Here is a 19148-nt window from a genome sequence, read left to right on the forward strand (position 1 = left end):
GATTGGAACTGCACATGATATTTCAGATGCAGACTTGCCAGCATCTTGTACAACTGCAACATCTCTTGTGTATCATGCTTCTATGTGTATTATGTGTAAGCAGAAAGAAAAATTGGGTTACCTAAAATTTGACATAGAAACAGAAAGAAAATTACCTAAAGAAAGAGAATTTGATAGTTTGGCAATATATTACAATAGAGATGTAGTGTTGTGCCTTGATTTAACAGTGTAGTAGTTCTGAGACAGAAAAACTAGAGTCAGATGGGATTTAAGGTGACAGGCAACTAGTAGCTCAGGATCACTCTTGCAAGGTATTCTACAAAGTGGTTATCCCAATCTGAGTTTGTTTTCTACAGTATCAAGAAAACCACATAGTGAATTCCCAAATTAATACACTAATTCCCTGTGTACACTAGTACACACGGAACAGACAACAGGGAGTTAGGAAAAAAGCTGAGAAGCAGGACCACAAGGGTAGTAATCTCGGGACTATTGCCTGTGCCAAGTGACCGTGAGTAGAGGGATAGAGTGAGGTGGAGGATAAATGCGTGGCTGAGTGGCTGGAGCAGGGGGCAGGGATTCAAATCTCTGGATCATTAGGAACTCTTTCTGAGCAGGCGTGACCTGTACAATAAGGATGGGTTGTACTTGGGGTATTGGGGAGAGTTTAAACTAGAATTGATGTGGGGTGGGAACTGAAGAGACAGAGGAAGGGGTGATTGGCTCACAAATAGAGAAAGCTTGTAGGCAGTGTGAGGGGGAGGATAGGCAAGTGATAGAGAAGGGATGTGCTTGGATTGATGGTTTGAGATGTGTCTATTTTAATACAAGGAGTATCAAGAGCAAAGTAGATGAGCTTAGAGTACTTGGATCTATGATGTTATCGCCATTACAGAGACTTGGATGGCTCAGGGGCAAGAATAGCTACTTAGAGTGCTGCTTTAAATGTTTCAGAAAGGACAGGGAGGGAGGCAAAAGAGGTGGGGCATGGCTGATCAGAGATGGTGTCACGGCTGCAGAAAAGGAGGAAGACACTGGAGGAATTGTCTACTGGGTGTTTTTTTGTAGACCACCCAGTAGTAACAGGGACATTGAGGAGCAGATAGGGAGACAGATTCTGGAACAGTGCAATAATAGCAAGGCTGTCGTGATGGGAGATTTTAATTTCCCCAATATTGATTGGCATCTCCCTAGAGCAAGGGGTTTAGATGGGGTGGAGTTTGTTAGGTGTGTTCAGAAAGGTTTCTTCACAATATGTAGATAAACCTACAAGAGGAGAGGCTGTACTTGATCTAGTATTGGGAAATGAACCTGGTCTGTCAGTGGAGAGCATTTTGGAGATAGTGAACACAATTCTATCTCCTTTACCATAGCATTGGAGAGGGATATGACCAGACAAGTTAGGAAAGCATTTAATTGAAGTAAGGGGAAATATGAAGCTACCAGGCAGGAACTTGGAAGCATAAATTGGGAGCGGATGTTCTTGGGGAAATGTATGGCAGAACTGTGGCAAATGTTTATGGGGATATTTGCATGGCGTTCTGCAAAGGTGCATTCCAGTGAGACGGAAAGGATTGTAGGGTACAGGAACCATAGTGTATAAAGGCCGTTAGTCAAGAAGAAAAGAAAAGCTTACAAAAGGTTCAAAAAACTAAGTAATGATAGAGATGTAGAAAATTATATGGCTAGCAGAAAGGAGCTTAAGATTGAAATTAGGAAAGCCAGAAAGGGCCATGAGAAGTCCTTGGCGAGCACGATTAAGGAAAACCCCAAGGCATTCTACAGGTATGTGAAGAGCAAGAGGATAAGACGTGAGAAAATAGGACCAATCAAGTGTGACAGTGGAAGTGTGTCTGGAACCAGAGGAGGTAGCGGAGGTATTTAATGGATACTTTTCTTCAGTATTCACTACGGAAAAGGAACTACACGATTGTAGGGATGACTTACAGTGGATTGAAAAGCTTGAGCATATAGATATTAAGAAAGAGGATTTGCTGGAGCTTTTGGAAAGCATCAAGTTGGATAAGACATCGGAACTGAACGAGATATAACCCAGGCTACTGCGGGAGGCTAGGGATCATGCTGAGATTCCAGAGAGGTTCCAGAGGATTGGAGGGTTGCGAATGTTGTTCCCTTATTCAAGAAAGGGAATAAAGATAGCCCAGGAAATTATAGACCAGAGTCTTACTTCAGTGGTTGGTAAGTTAGAAAAATAGAAACGTAGAAAACCTACAGCACAATACAGGCCCTTCGGCCCACAATGCTGTGCCGAACATGTACTTACTTTAGAAATTACCTGGGGGTTACCTATAGCCCTCTATTTTTCCAAGCTCCATGTACCTATCCACGAGTCTCTGAAAAGACCCTATCATATCCACCTCCACCACCATCGCCAGCAGCCCATTCCACGCATTCACCATTCTATGCGTAAAGAAAAAACTTACCTGACATCTCCTCTTTACCTGTTCCAAGCATCTTATACTGTGCTCTCTGGTGCTCTCTCTCACCATTACATCCCTGGGAAAAAGTCTCTGACTATCCACACGATCAATGCCTCTCATCATCCATCATCTTATACACCTCTATCAAGTCACCTCTCATCCTCCGCCACTCCAAGGAGAAAACACCAAGGTCATTCAACCTATTCTCATAAGGCATGCTCCCCAATCCGGGCAACATCCTTGTAAATCTCCTCTGCACCCTTTATATAGTTTCCATATCTTTCCTGTAGAGAGGTGACAAGAACTGAACGCAGTACTAAAAGTGGGGTCTGACCAGGGCCCTATATATCTGTAACAGCTATATATGACCTTATATAGTTGATAGAGAAGATCCTGAGAGCTAAGATTTATGAACATTTGGAAAGGCATAACATGATTGGGAATAGTCAGCATAGCTTTGTCAGAGGCAGGTCATGCCTTATGAGCCTGATAGAACGCTTTGAGGATGTGACTAAACAGATTGATGAAGGTAGGGCAGTAGATGTGGTGTATATGGATTTCAGCAAGGCATTTGATAAAGTACCCCATGCAAGGCTTATTGAGAAAGTAAGGAGGTGTAGGATCCAAGGAGACCTTGCTTTTGTGGATCCAGAATTGGCTTGACCACAGACACCAAAAGAGTGGTTGTAGACAGGTCATATTCTGCATGGAGATCGGTGACCAGTGGTGTGCCTCAGGGATCTGTTCTGGGACCGCTTCTCTTCATGATTTTTATAAATGACCTGAATGAAGAAGTGGAAGGGTGGGTTAGTAAATTTATTGATGACTCAAAGATTGGGGCTGTTGTGGATAGTGTGGAGGGCTGTCGGAAGTTACAGCTGGACATAGGATGCAAAACTGGGCTGAGAAGTGGCAGATGGAGTTCAACCCAAATAAGTGTGAGGTGGTTCATTTTGGTAGATCAAATATGATGGCAGAAAATAGTATTAATGGTAAGACTCTTGGCGGTGTGGAGGATCAGAGGGATCTTGGGGTCCAAGTCCATATGACACTCAAAGCTGCTGCGCAGGTTGATTGTGTGGTTAAGAAGGCATACGGTACATTGGCCTTCATCAACCGTGGGATTGAGGTCAAGAGCCGAGAGGTAATGTTACGGCTATGTAAGACCCTGATCAGACCCGGCTTGATGTACTGTGCTCAATTCTGCTCACCACGCTACTGGAAACTAAAGGAAGAGTGCAGAGAAGATTTACAAGGATGTTGCCTGGATTGTGGAGCATATCTTATGAGAGTAGGTTGAGTGAACTTGGCATTTGCTCCTTGGAGCAATGGAGGATGAGAGGTGACTTGGTAGAGGGGTATAAGATGATGAGAGGCATTGATCATATGGATTGTCAGAGGCTTTTTCCCAGGGCTGAAATAGTTAATACGAGAGCGCACAGTTTTAAGGTACTTGGAAGCAGGTACAGAGGAGATGTCAAGAGTAAGTTTTTTTACGCAGAGAGTGGGGGGTGCATGGAATGGACTGCCGATGATAATGGTGGAGGCAGATACATTAGGGTCTTTTAAGAGACTCTTGGATAGATACATGGAGCTTAGAAAAATAGAGGCTATGGGTAACCCTACGTAATTTCTAAAATAAGTACAAGTTTGGCACAACATTGTAGTCCAAAGGGCCTGTATTGTGCTGTAAGTTTTCTATATTTCTAGATTAGAAGTGCACTTGTCCTTTTACTTCACTTCATTTGTACTTACTGCTATATAAGTTTGAAACTGAGTAATTGTATTTCCGGGCCTATGTACACAAGGTTTGATACATCAATGGATTGAAAGTTGCAAGATACCGAAAATATCTCTCAGGAAGAGCTGGCTTTAAAATTTACTGATAAAAGTTGAAATACTTGTGGCAAATTAAAGATTTTGATAATAGTTTTCTTCAGGAACCTTGCTTGCTTTTGGCAGACTTTGTTGCACAGGCCCTGTATGCAGAGTAAGCAAATAGTCCTTATTTATTCAATGTCTATCCCTCATAACTGTACCTCAGTTAAATCTCACCTCAGACCTGTCTGATCCAAAATGGACAGCAGCATACATATAGTAAATTTCCCTCATAACTGCAGATATCCACTCCTGGAATAGACTTCATTAATTTCTGCACTCTCCAGAGCACCCATCTCTTTAATGTGCAGACCAGAATAGCTTGCAGTGCTAAAGTGTTGCATACTGTTCTAGCATAACCTCTTTGTAGCTGTATTCTGTACATTGAGTAATAAAGGAACAAGTTCCATATGGGGGGGGGGGGGACTTAAGTTAAACATTATTATTGAGCTATGCATACAATCTGTGCCAGGGTTCAAAGTGCATATAGCATCTTCCTACTATTTCTTGCCCTGTACATACTTGAAACAAAAATGTCCCTGAATCATCTCTTTCTGTGCCAATATTGTTACTTGTATACCATGATATTTGTTTAATTGTTGATAGATTTTGACTTTTTTCATCATTAATGTTTCAAACCATATCGCCTTACTTGGAAATATCTGAAAATCAATAGATTGTGCTGAATCTTACTGTATATAGTTTTACAAGGTCTCAGTCTAACAGGTATTCTTAATGCATAAAGCTCAGACAATCAAACATCAAGTGGTTGCTTACCATGAGAATGAAAACATTGGCAATGTATGTTATACTCTACCAAGCCACTGGATTCAAGGGCAAATTGGTCTTAATTCCCTTATGTTCTTTGCATTCTTTGTCTCATCATATAACTTAATATGACCTTTGTTAAGTGTAACTGGAAAATTTCAACTTTTATTTCCTTCAGTATCTCTTCACTTTCCAAGATCCTAGCAAAGCTTATTTTAGAAAGCAAATCTGCAATGAATTTGTAACTCTGAAGTTCATTGTTCTTTGTGTTCTAAGTAACATTATTTATACCAACAGGTTGACCTAGAGCAATATAAAAAAGCACTAACTGATGCTGGATGTAATTTGGCTCCTTTAAATTACATCAAACGATGGAAGTAAGTAAGATCAGCACTGGCAATAGTTTTATTATCAAGGGAATAAAAGCTTAGTTGACAGCACATGACTAAGGACCACAAAGCAAAACACAAAATAGTATAAGTGGATGAGTTAAAACATTTTTAAAACATATTCATCCATTTGTTTATAAAAATTGTCTGATTGTTGATGTCAGAATTGAAAAGCAGTTGGCAAATGAAATGTTGAATCTGAAACTCAGGCTTCTGGAAAATAAAGCACCAATTGATTTTAAGAGTTTCAAATATATATATAGTATTATTAATAATACCAGCAAAGAACAAACCAGTTGAAGAACCTCAAAGACACATTCCATGTTTGGCAAACAGAAAAATGTTTTTGGAAACATATTTTATACATAGACGGAGAAGGACAGCAGCTTTAATAATTTAGAACCTAGAACAGTACAGCACAGTGGAGGCCCTTTGGTCCACAATGTTGTGCTGACCTTTTAACCTACCCTAGGATTAATGTAACACTTCACTCCTGCATAATCCTCTATTTTTCGTTCATCCATGCAAGAGTCCTCTTATGTGTCCCTAATATATCTGCTGTTACCACCATCACTGGCAGTGCATTTCATGCACCTACCACTCTGTGTAAAATGCTACTTCTGACATCCCTCCCGCTATACTGTCCTCCAATCACCTTAAAATTGTGTCTTTGTGTATTAGCCATTCCCACCTTGAAAATAAGGCACTGGCTCTCCACTCTGTCAATGCCACTGATCAGCTTTTACACCTCTATCAAGTCACCTCTCATCTTCCTTCGCACAACCTTTTCTCATAAGACATGTTGAATAATCCAAGCAGCATACTGGTAAATTGGTAAATTTCCTCTGCACCCTATCTAAAGCTTCCACATCCCTCTTATAATGAGGTGACCAGAACTGAAAGCAATACTTCAAGTGTGGTTTTACTGGAGATTTATAGATCAGCAACATTACATCACAATTCTTGAATTTAAATCTTCCAACTCATGAAGGCCAGTACATCTTCTTAAACACCATATCCCTTGTACAGCAACTTTGAGAGATCTATATATGCCCCCCTCAGCCCAAGATCCTTCTGTTCTTCCACACTGCTAAGAATCTTGCCATTAACCTTGAACTGTAGTTCAATGTTATAAAGCATATCACTTCACACTTTGCCATATTGAACGCCATCTGCCACTTCTTAGTCCAACTTTGCATCTTATCAATGCCCCATCACAATCTTCTACACTATCCACAACACCACCAACCTTCATGTCATCTGCAAACTTACTAACCCATCCTCTACTTCCTCATCCAAGTCATTTATAAAAAAATCACAAAGAGCAGAGGCCTCAGACAAATCTCTATAGAGCTAATAACATTTGCCACCTTCTGATCTTCTATTACAACTTCTGTGACCAGTGAGGTCGCAATTGTGCAGTAACCTCTTCCCATGTTTCCCATTATAACCTGGGATATTTCCTGTCCAGCCCCTGGGACTTCCCTATCCTAATGTTTTTCAAATATTCTAGCACATGCTTTTTTTTTAATGTTGGTGTGTTCAAGCACATCACTCTGCTCTAAATTGTCCTCACATTTGTCAAGATCCCTCTCACTGCTGAATACTGAAGCAAAGTATTCAGTAATGATCTCCCCTACCTCCTCCGACTCTAGGAACAGTTTACACTTCTATCCTACCCTCACTCTAGTCATCATCCTGTTCTTCACATATGTATAGATCGCCTTGAGGTTTTCCTTCAGCCAATTCACCAAAGCCTTCTCATGTCCCCTTCTAGCTTTCTTAAGCTGCTTCCTGGCTATTTTATAACTCTGAAGAGCCCTATCTGATCCTTGCTTCCTAAACCTTATGTGTTTTTCTTCTTCCTCTTGACTCCTTTCCCTGCCTCAATGGGCCAAACCAATCCAGAACCCCAAAAAAGTGTCCCTAAACAACCTACAAATTTCCATTGTGCATTTCTCTGAGTATGTCTTTCCTATTTTATAGTCCCAAGTGCTGCCTGATAGCATCAGAATTCACCCTCTACCAATTAAATACTTTTCCATATCCCTATCCAAAATGAGGTAGTTGTGGTCACTGTCTCCAGAATGCTCACCCTCTGAAAGTTTTGTAACCAGAATATAAAGAAGCTGTCATCGTGTTAGCAGAATGGGAAAGAAAACTCGCCTGACTATCGAAAATCTAAAAGATAATTATTGTTTACCTATCACCAAACCAAAAAGGCAAGGAATTGACAAATTGCCTATTGATTGCAATTGAATATTAGTTGCAGAGTAAAACATATGAAACCCACTTAAAGTAGGTTTCTCTATTCTCTATTCACATGAAAATATAAAAATAATGGTGCAATCTTTTAGTTTTTTTGAAGATTTTGATCATATTATAAGAATGGAAAAGACTGCATTGAACTCCTTTAGTATTGTCTCACCAAGGAATAAAGTCGCCCTCCAGTGAAAAATTCAATTGATCTGAATTTGCCTTGGTAAAAACTGAGGCTTCCTGTCATCCCTAATGTAATTTTGCAGCTTTGGTAAATAAGTTTTTCTTCTCAAACTACATTTCATAAATCTACAATTTTGGGGAGACTGTGGGAAAAATAGTTTCTTATTCTTAGATTCACTTTGATTATTTACTTTCGTTTGCAGAGCATTTACCAAAATGGCATCAACTCCTGCTAACCTTGGAGGCAGTGGACCAAAACCAATAAGGTACATGCTGTTAGTGCAGAAGAATGCTGCTGCTATTCTTCACAAGCACAGCGAGATGCAGCTAAAATATTTTGTTCTGGAAATATTGAATCTACGAGTAATTTGATGACTGAGGAGCCTAAAATAAGGCCAATGCTGGATATCTAAGATGCTGCAGATAAGCAGGAGGTCAGTAATGACCTATTGACCTGAAACACAAATCTGTTTCCCTCTGCACAGATGCTGCCTGGGCTAATGAGTACCTCCCAGTATATTCTATTTTTATCTGTAATTAGTTGACATCTGTTTATGCTAAATAATTGAAATGCTCAAGACATACATGTTTAGCAGAGAGCAAATTAAAGTATAAAAATAGGCCAGATGGCTCATTTATCTGTCATTAGCTTGTTTCGAGTTTGTTCTCAATGCTTTTCATATCCTTTAGTACCTCTTTCAACAATCTATTTCTCTTCTAAAATACTGAGATTACTGTGTAAGATGAGGAATTCTTCATTGAGAGCACTACCTGCAATGGTTTTTCAAACCTTCCTTTTGATCTACAACACTGAAATCCCACAGATTATGAAAATTTAAATTGACGATAGCTCTCTACAACAGTGAAAGCATGAACGGGCATGCACACACACACTCACTTCGGGGTATGCCTACCCTGAAGAAGTCTAAATCTTCTGTTTGATGGGAGTTCAGTGAATCCATCTCTCATTGCTTCCCCTCTGTGATCTTTGCTGTCCGCCGACTCTTCAACCACATAATTACCCAGTCTCACTACCACAGCCACTTACCTTTAATGGGAACTTGTCTTCACTGCCATCTTGTTCCACAGGGCCTCCTGCTCCATTTTCAATTTGGACCCACCAAGGATTCCAGGTACTTACATTCAATGAACTGCTTCTCTTGCCACTTCTCCCTCTGAATTGTACGTGCTACCCTCTCCGCCCATGTGTAAATATCTGTGGGTCCTGTCTCAGTCTCTGCCACAGCTCCAGGCCCCTCTCTGCACCACCTGTCATGGACTTCTCTGACAGTTCATCCTTCACCGGATCCACACCTCCATCCTCCGGTTCTTTTTCCTCCTCATGTCTAGGAAGGATCAAAAGATCACCCGTCTCCAGACTGCGGCCCCTGCCACCTCCTGCTTGGACAGCGACTCAATCAAATGTCTTCAGACTGCTGGTCCTGCTGTCTCCAACTGTGGTTACAATGGATGCCTCCCCCACCTCCCAGCCATCTCCCACTTGGACCTCAGTTCTAGATCGTGGATCCCACCATTACAAAATCCAGTTTCAACAACCCCGAATGCCTTCAGACTGCGAATTATGTGGCTTCTAGTGTTGTGGTTACTTGAAATAACCTGGAGACACAGACAATTCTTCAAGAAAATTAAACCTTTATTTGCAAACAAAGGCTGAGGCAATCAATGAACTTGTCACCGAAAGCCCACCGAGCTCCGGTGTACAGCATTCTTTATAGTAATTTCTTATCTCAGTTACATTTTGGTTTCATCAGCATACCCAATCAATTTTTAATTGCATATCATCTATATGTTAACTAATCAATCGCTCTTGCCTAGCTCTCGGTGCACCACCATTATGTTTCACCCGTTCGCATTGGGGCCTTATTCCTGGCCAAGGTTATTTTTTCCAGACAACCTCCCTCACATTACATTCCTGCTCACACCATCCTGTCCGCCACCGTTATCTCTTACTAAACAAAGGCTGAGTGTAATACATGGGGTACATTTCAGCTAATAGCGCTGCTAGCTAAACAGGTGTTCTGTAAGTGCCACAGTATGCAGTTAAGAGAGTACAAAGTATCTAGTTAAAACAACACATAGCAAAATGTGTCTAGTAAAATAATACATAGTAATATTGAGTACCTAGAAGTGATTACATAGTATAGTAAATTGCTAATACATAGTGATTATATTTCAGGTATATATAATGATTATGTCTGGTATATTTCTCATTGCTGCTAGGCGTCCTGGCTCCTTTCCCCCACACCATTCTCCAATCCTGGGTCTCCCAAGTTGCCAACTACCTCTTTGGTCCTCAGAACCTCCTTCTTCAACCCACCCTACATTCCCTTCCCCCTCCTCTGATGCCACCAACTCTGGTTCCCCTCAGATCCCCCAGTTCTAATCTCCATCATGTCTTCACCATTCACCATTCCCTCTAACTTCCCCTCTCTGAGCAAGGGCCTTAACTTTGTCTCCCTTCACTTGCACCTCAGTGATTTTTGCACACACCACAATGCTCTCTTCCCCTGTTTCCAAGCCCACTTCTTTGGCAAAAATTCCCCACCCCATTTTAATTACCCCTTTCTTCTGTATCCAACCATCCTCCTCTTCCTGGACGCCTTGCTGTGGGTGCATCTTTTCATCTTCAATTGGCAATGAGACATCAACCGGCTTGACTTCAGCACTCCTCAAACCTTATCCCTCTGAACTCTCCACTCTCTCCACACCAATCCCAACCTTTACCTCAAACCCGCAGACAAAGCGGGTGCTGTTGTAGTGTGGCAGATTAATCTCTACCTAGCTGAGATCAGGTGGCAACTCTCCTACTTGCTCCTTGAAAAGTTTTCCACTAAGGAATAATGTTCCCTTTAAGGTATGCGTGTGCACACATCTGCTGCTAGTGCACAAAGTTGCTTAAGCTGTGCGCAAAATTTTGTCACCCATGTTAGGTATATTTCCACAATTATACACAATTGCATTTTCTTTTCTGGTTTCTGATGTGGACAGTGTTGATAGCGTGGAGTTTGCGATGATTTGTCTGCAGATTTTAGAACTGGCTTCTTTATATTGTTTTTGTTGAAGAAATTATTCAGTGCACACTTATTGTTACTGGGCAAAAATTTACACAGCACAAGATTTTTGCGTACACTGATCATTACAAATTAGAGGGAACATTGCTAAGAACCATCAGAACATTGTCTCTGACACCATCACCAACCTCATCAACTCTGGAGATCTCCCATCAACTATCATCAAACTTGTAGTTCCCTGAACCTGTACTACTTCTTTCCACCTCCCACCCAGGATCCACAAGCCGAACTGGCCAAGTAGGCCAATTGTCTCTGCCTGCCCTCTTGCCCCACTGAATTCATGTCTGCATTCCTCGACTCTATTCTATCCCCCTTGATTCAGTCCTTTTCCACCTGCATCTGCAACACTTCACATGTTCTCAATCTCCACAACAACTCTCAATTCCCTGGCCTGGACAGCCTCATTTCTACCATGGACATCCAATCCCTATACACTTATATAGCCCATCAAGATGGCCTTAAATCTCTCCATTTCTTTCTCGACAAAAGACACAACCAGTTCCCCTCCACCACCACTGTCTTCTGACCGGCGGAGCTGGTTATTACCCTCAACAATTTCTCCTCTGGCAACTCCTACTTTCTCTAAACTCAAAGGATAGCCATGGACACCTGCATAGGTCCAGCTGTACCTGCCTTTTCATTGGCTACATGAAACAGTCCATGTCCAAGCCTTCTCTGGTAATGCTCCCCAATTCTTTCTGCATTACATTGATGACTGCATTGGTGCTGCTTCATGCACCTATGCTGAGCTCGTCAATTTCATCAGCTTTGCCTCCAACTTTCACCCTCCCCTTTAATTCACTTGGAACATTTCTGACACCTCTGTCTCCATTTCTGGAGACAAACTGTACTGATATCTTTTATAATCCTACCAATTCTCATGGCTATCTTGCCTATACCTCTTCCTGCTTTGTCCCCAATAAAAATGCTCTTTCCTTTTCTCTACTTGATCTCTGCAGTGTCTGTTCCCAGGGTGAGGCTTTCTTTTCCAGGTCCACGTTCTTCCAACATTGATGCTACTCTCACCTGCATCTCCTCTATTTCCTGAAATCTGCACTCACCCGTCTTCACAGGGATAGAATTCCTCTTGTCCTCAGCTACCACCCCATGTCCAATATATCATGCTTCGCAACTTCTGTCATCTTCGATGAAATCCTACCACCAAACGCATCTTTACCTTCTCCCCCCAACTCTCTGCTTTCCGCAGGAAGTGCTTCCTCGTGATTCCTTGGTTGATACATCTCTCCCCACTAATCTCCCTCCTGGGACATACCCCTGCAGGTGACAGCAATGCTATATCTTCACTATGCTATAAAATGCTACAAATTCACCTCCTCCCTCATCTTCATTCAGGGCCCCAAACAGTCCTTACAGGTGAGGCAACATTTCTCCTGTGAATCCGGTGGGGTCGTCTATTGTGTCAAGTGCTCCCGATGCAGCCTCCTCTACATTGGTGAGACCTGATGTAAATTGTGGGACTATTTTGTCGAGTACTTCTGGTTCACCTCCCAAAAGTGAAATTTCATGCTGGCCAAACATCGGTCCATGGCCTGCTCTTCTGCACTGACAAAGTGTAATGCAGAGATCAGTACATCTCATCAGAAATGCAAAGAAAATTACAGTTTGATTCCACAATATTTTATTGTATGTTTATTCACTACTTATTTAAAATTAGTGCAGCCACGTGGATAAGTTCCCATAAAATGACATCATATGAACAATCAGATTTTTTTATTCTTATTATACATCACTCATTTTGAGTTTTCATCACTTTTCATTCTTTTTCAAGTTTTATAGCTCTTAATTCCAGCTTTGTTCCTTATAGCCATTGACATGACCCAGCTAATGTAACTGTAACAATCAAAGCAACACACACAAAATGCTGGAGGAACTTAGCAGGTCAGGCAGCATCTAAGGAAATGAATAAACAGTTGCCATAGAATATAGTGAGATGGTTGATGCATCCAATTTTGCAACTGCAAGTAAACAAGAACAGTGTGTTAATCTATTGAAATGATGTATGCTAGGAAAAAAACTTGCATCTTACACTTACTAGTCTATAATGCTGTGTAGCTACTTAAAATCTGGGCAATTAGATGTACCAGTAAAAAGATAGTTTCAGTGTTTGAATTTATTATTCCAGAGAATTCAACATTGCACAAAAAATAACTTTGACCAGTTAAATGATATTAATGAAAGCATGTTTTATTATTTTGTGTTGTAAACTTACATTATTTCAAAATATCTTAATTCAGTGTGTTGTGGCTGCCTTTCTAAGCTTAAACAACAAAAATAACGTGACTGGAACATTTGTATAATCGCTACAAAGAGTAGCCTTTAGCTGTATGCTGTAATTGAAAACAGCTCCTCTGTTCACACAGATCCTTTGTATCACAATAATGACTTGTAAGCAAAATTACTAGGATGTTTCAGAATTTTCTAAACTGACAAAAGATGTATCAAAAACATTTGCAAACATGGAAGATCTCAATGTATTCATTTGTCTTGAGAATAAATACAAGCAGCAAATAGTCTATAATGGTTTTGCTAGGCAAATTGAAGACAAAGGAACTATAATGCATATTTCCTACTTTCAGCTTGCTTTCACGTGTAATGAATACTGGCTCACAGTTTGTGATGGAGGGAGTTAAGAATTTTGTGCTAAAGCAACAAGTAAGTATACTTATTTTAGTTAATCCAAGTGCAAAACAATGTAATGGTAGACTTGAAGTAATGTTAGGGCACAAATGAAAGAATCCAGATGTGATTTAATTTTAAATCTACTCAAGCATCCCTAATCGCATCCGGTTTTTCCATATTGGAGTTTTGTTGCATCTGCAATTATCAAGATTATTGATATAGATGACAAGCAAGAACGGACCCAGCACGCATCCCTATGGTACACCACTAGTCACAGACCTCCAGTCAGAGAGGTAACCATCTGCTACCACTCTTTGGTTTCTCACGCAAAGCCAATGCCTAATGTAATTTACTACCTCATCCTGAATGCCAAGTGATTGACCCTTCTTGACTAACCTCCCAAGTGGGAACTTGTCAAAGGCCTTGCTAAAGATCTTATATACATTTATCTTTTCAATCAAATGGATGTTGCTTTCATTTAATACCAGCAGACTCTGGTGTAAAATTGCTGGGTGTATGGTGCATCCAAACTGTCAGCTCAGTTTATTCATGCTGTACCTCTGGACTCAGTTCTTGAGTTCAGCATGTAGAGTGGAAGTGTCTTATCTCCAGCTTAACTGTGACGTGCACATTGCAATTCACAATCTTAAAATGGAAATGAACTGACCAGCAAGGAGGAAATCAACAGCATTTCTCTATGGAAAAGCCAGCCAGAGGTGAGTACGTTTTGGCCTAATGTTATCAGATATTGTCCAAGTCCTTAGGAGACTTTTACAATTGTCCTTTGTCAGATCTCTGAGAACCGTTTGTCTGCATGCCCTAGACTTTGTTAACTCCGTGCATTGCTTGGGAACTGTATGAGTACTAAGTACTGTATGTTCTATTCTCTGAAGTGTGAGATTTTATGCCAGCAGAACTACCATACATTTACAATTATTTCTGAATTCTCACAGCATTAATTCACAAATGCCTCCATTTGAAAGTATTATTGTGTTATCCTATTTCCAGCAAGTAAGACTTCCTAAATGTTTTGTTTATTCTCAGAGGATGACTATCAATTACCAGCCCTACCAACTAGGACTTTACACCATGCATAATACAAATCTACCCTTGGAGAATAAAAGCAGAGAAACTGGAAGTACTCTGCAGGACTTGGATTGAAAACAATACCATGTTTCCCTCTATGCAGATGCTGCCTGTATTTCAGGCATTTATTGTTTCATATAAGATTTCTAGCATCCTTTTGGTTTTGGTTCTCTTTATGAGGATTTTGTCAGCAATAGACTGAAACTGTACTCCTGTTTTTTAATGTTTGGATTGGATTATTGTGTAGTAATTTGGTATTATAGACAATAGACAAAAGGTGCAGGAGTCGGCCATTCGGCCCTTCGAGCCAGTACCATTCAATGTGATCATGGCTGATCATCCACAATCAGTACCCCGTTCCTGCCTTCTCCCCATATCCCTTGACTCCATGATCTTTAGGAGCTCTACCTAACTCTTTCTTGAAAGCATCCAGAGAATTGGCCTCCACTGCCTTCTGAGGTGAAAAAGTTTTTCCTGAACTCCGTTCTAAATGGCTTACTCCTTACTCTTAAACAGTAGCCTCTCATTCTGGATTCCCCCAACATCGGGAACATGTTTCCTGCCTCTAGCGTGTCCAATCCCTTAATAATCTTACATGTTTCAATCAGATCATCCTTCTAAGTTCCAGTGTATACAAGTCCTGTCACTCCAATCTTTCAACATATGACAGTCCCGCCATCCTGGGAATCAACCTCGTGAACCTACGCTGCACTCCCTCAATAGCAAGAATGTCCTTCCTCAAACTTGGAGACCAAAACTAAACATGTTACTCCAGGTGTGGTCTCACCAGGGCCCTGTACAACTGCAGAAGGACCTCTTTGCTCCTATACTCAACTCCCCTTGTTATGAAGGCCAACATGCCATTAGCTTTCTTCACTGTCTGCTGTACCTGCATGCTTACTTTCAGTGACTGATGAACAAGGACTTCTGGATCATATTGTACTTCCCTTTTCCTAACTTGGCACCATTCAGATAGTAATCTGCCTTCCTGTTCTTGCCACCAAAGTGGATAACCTCACATTTATCCACATTAAACTTCATCTGCCATACATTTGCCCACTCACCCAACCTGTCCAAGTCACCCTGCATTCTCATAACATCCTCCTGACATTTCATACTGCCACCCAGCTTTGTGTCATCTGCAAATTTGCTAATGCTATTCTTAATCCCTTCATCTAAATCATTAATGTATATTGTAAATAGCTGCAGTCCCAGCACCGAGCCTTGCAGTACCCCACTAGTCACTGCCTGCCATTCTGAAAAGGACCTGTTAATCCCTACTCTTTGTTTCCTGTCTGCCAACCAATTTTCTATCCATGTTAGTACCCTACCCCCAGTACCATGTTCTCTAATTTTGCCCACTGATCTCCTATGTGGGACCTTATCAAAGGCTTTCTGAAAGGCCAGGTACACTACATCCACTGGCTCTCCCTTGTCCATTTTCATAGTTACATCCTCAAAAAATTCCAGAAGATTAGTCAAGCATGATTTCCCCTTCATAAATCCATGCTGACTTGTATCGATCCTGTTACTGCTAACCAAATGTGCTGCTATTTCATCTTTTATAATCGACTCCAGCATTTTCCCCACCACTGATGTCAGGCTAACTGGTCTATGATTCCCTGTTTTCTCTCTCCTTCCTTTCTTAAAAAGTGGGATAACATTAGCTACCCTCCAATCCACAGGAACTGATCCTGAATCTGTAGAACATTGGAAAATTATTACCAATGTGTCCACGACTTCTAGAGCCACCTCCTTAAGTACCCTGTGATGCAGACCATCAGGCCCTGGGGATTTATCAGCCTTCAGTTCCTCGGTTACTTAGGTCCTCTGGCAACTATTACATCTGGGAGATTGTCTGTGTCTTCCCTAGTGAAGACAGATCCAAAGTACCTGTTCAACTCGTCTGCCGTTTCCAACAAGGAACAACCCCATAATAAACTCACCCGTTTCTGCCTTCAAGGGCTCAACTTTGGTCTTAACTAATTTTTTCCTCTTCATTTATCTAAAGAAGCTTTTACTAACCTCCTTTATTTTCTTGGCTTGCTTACCTTCGTACCTCATCTTTTCTCCCCGTATTACCTTTTTAGTTATCTTCTGTTGCTCTTTAAAAGTTTCCCAATCCTCTGGCTTCCCCCTCATGTTCTTGTATTCTTGTGAGAAGCCAATGTATTTTATTAGTGAATGTCACGTAGTGCTAGTTGTATGATTGATATACAAATGAAATTATTGGACTTCATCTGAAGCAATACAAACCACATTGACTGTCCAGTTATAAAATAATTTTTATCCTTTAAGAACAAGTAATGAAAATTAGTCCAGGCATAAGCACTTTGAAGCTATGAGAACAACAGAGGAAATGACATTGTTTCAAAAGAATGCAGTTTGTAGGTTCTGAGGAAAATAATTCTAATGAAACATTTGTGAAAAGTATCATAAACATGTTGAATAAATTATGAATGTAAGCCATTGAATTGAGTGGGTTAAATAGGTCAATGAGAAGAATAAGTTAGTTTGCAAGGATGTTTAAACATGAAGGTTTACAATAAGACGATTAGATAAGTCTGACGTTTCTCAAATGCCCTAGTTTGTTCCTTATTTGTTCTTTTCCAGTGTACTTAATAATCATGTACTTGTGCTGATAATTACCTACTTCTGTGTCCTCTAATGTGTGAGCATTAACACAAATGTAGCAGAACCTGATCTCTGGTTATCTTGGACTCCCTTGCCATTAGATCTCACCCTTGCTGTGTGAAACTTGTGTGATAAGTGGTGTGCAACAGTTTTCCAGTGTTAAAAGAAATCACAGACCTGCAACTTCAATTCTACGATATGAAGTTCAGGACCTGGAATGTCAATACTTTTGTGTACAACCTGAGTGCCATATTTTCATTGTTCAGGAACTCAAATAGTTTGATATCTGCTTTATTACACTGAATGAGAATGACAGGCAGTTTATAGAACAAGACTGCGGGTACACCTTCTGAGGAGTAAACTTGAAAGGAAATGCTGCCTTCGTCAAGTGAGCTTTTCATCAAGAATAATCTAGTCCAGCATTTCGCTGACTTCCTCTTCAGAATTAGTGAACCACTGGTTCACTTTACGGAACCAACAAGCTTAGGTCATATATGCAACCTTTGAAGCTTTGGACAAGGTTAACTAGGATTTGTAAGTATGTAACTTCCAGTAAGGTAGCAACATGCTCGGACACAGTGGACACTCTGTATCCAATCAAAGGTGTATTTGTCCTATAGGTCTCTTTTATGGTCGCAGTCACGGCTGTAAACTAAGAACATCAAGTATTGCAGGACTATCCCATTAAGTGAGTTGCTTGATAGTGATGGAGCTGGACTCGTTACGTACCATTGATTATTGTTGTGTTGTCACCTGGGTTTGGTGTGTAACATTGTACTGAGACAGTGTGCGGTCCAAAAAAGGATGCGAGTGATTGTCTTGGATGTTTTTATTGTGATTGCAAGGCCCTACTGGACATCAGTAACATATAATACTGCAATTCCGATTCACTGGTACATTGGCAAGATCAACGGCAGAGGAGCTGTGCGGACAAGGCTCTCATGCCTTGAAGTCATCCGTTGCAGTGGCTGGTGAAGGAGACGCCAGAGCTGGCTGTGTGTCACTGAATTTTGTACTGGGTTGGGGGGCTGGCCTCTCCCGGCAGTATTGCTGTCTGGTATTCACTCAATGGTGGCATATTGACATCAGCGCTGGACTTCGAGGCGAGAGATCTCGAGTTCGAATCCAGCCAGCTCCCCTGCACGCTCTCCATCCGGTGCCTGGGTTGAGTGCAGAGCTAGTAACTCGACCTCATAAAAAATGAACCTGGAAAGGGATGGGCTCCACCAGTTTTCAGATACCAAAGAGCAATCACCAAAAAGATCAGAGCAAGAAGCTTGTCATGACGGTGCCCCGACAACTCCACCAGGAGTTAAGGGTGCACACACACACGCGCACTTGCTCAATGCTGTCCTCCAGTGTTTGCTTGATGGAAGAACAGGCTGTACCAGGACAACTCAGGAACTTGGGCTGTTTTTTCTCTTTCTGATTTTGTTTTTTGGAAATCCTAACCAGATGTGCTATGTGCAGTATACGGTTGGTTATGTGTTTTGCAACTTTGCCCAGGAGGAAGGAACACTGTATCATTTGGCTATATTCATGCATGGTTGAATGATGCTTGAACTTGAAAATATTCTGGTCTGCATCACACCATCTAATCCACTCTGATACCTCACTCAACCTAGCCCCAAAACATTATTGCCAATGGAAACATCACAGCAAGAAGATCAAAGCTGTCAAGTACCCCACTAGGTAGTTTTCAAACAGTGTCACATACTTGTCAACTCCCAGCCAACAGAAACCTCAGAACGTCTGTCATAACTAGCACCTGTAGATGG

The 19148-nt window shown here is 41.1% G+C and overlaps 1 protein-coding gene across 3 annotated transcripts in view; it reads left to right on the forward strand.

The window, feature by feature from the left end:
- scfd1 (sec1 family domain containing 1) overlaps positions 1–19148 on the forward strand; it is a 156155-nt gene that overhangs the window by 72591 nt on the left and 64416 nt on the right. For all 3 annotated transcript variants that reach the window (XM_059956112.1, XM_059956122.1, XM_059956130.1), the window contains 3 exons: positions 5385–5464; positions 8122–8184; positions 13608–13683. In XM_059956112.1, the coding sequence (XP_059812095.1) occupies positions 5385–5464; positions 8122–8184; positions 13608–13683 (219 nt within the window). The remainder of the gene's footprint in view (positions 1–5384; positions 5465–8121; positions 8185–13607; positions 13684–19148) is intronic.

The sequence above is a fragment of the Hypanus sabinus genome, chromosome 2 (assembly GCF_030144855.1).
Source record: "Hypanus sabinus isolate sHypSab1 chromosome 2, sHypSab1.hap1, whole genome shotgun sequence".
Classification (NCBI taxonomy): Eukaryota; Metazoa; Chordata; class Chondrichthyes; order Myliobatiformes; family Dasyatidae; genus Hypanus; species Hypanus sabinus.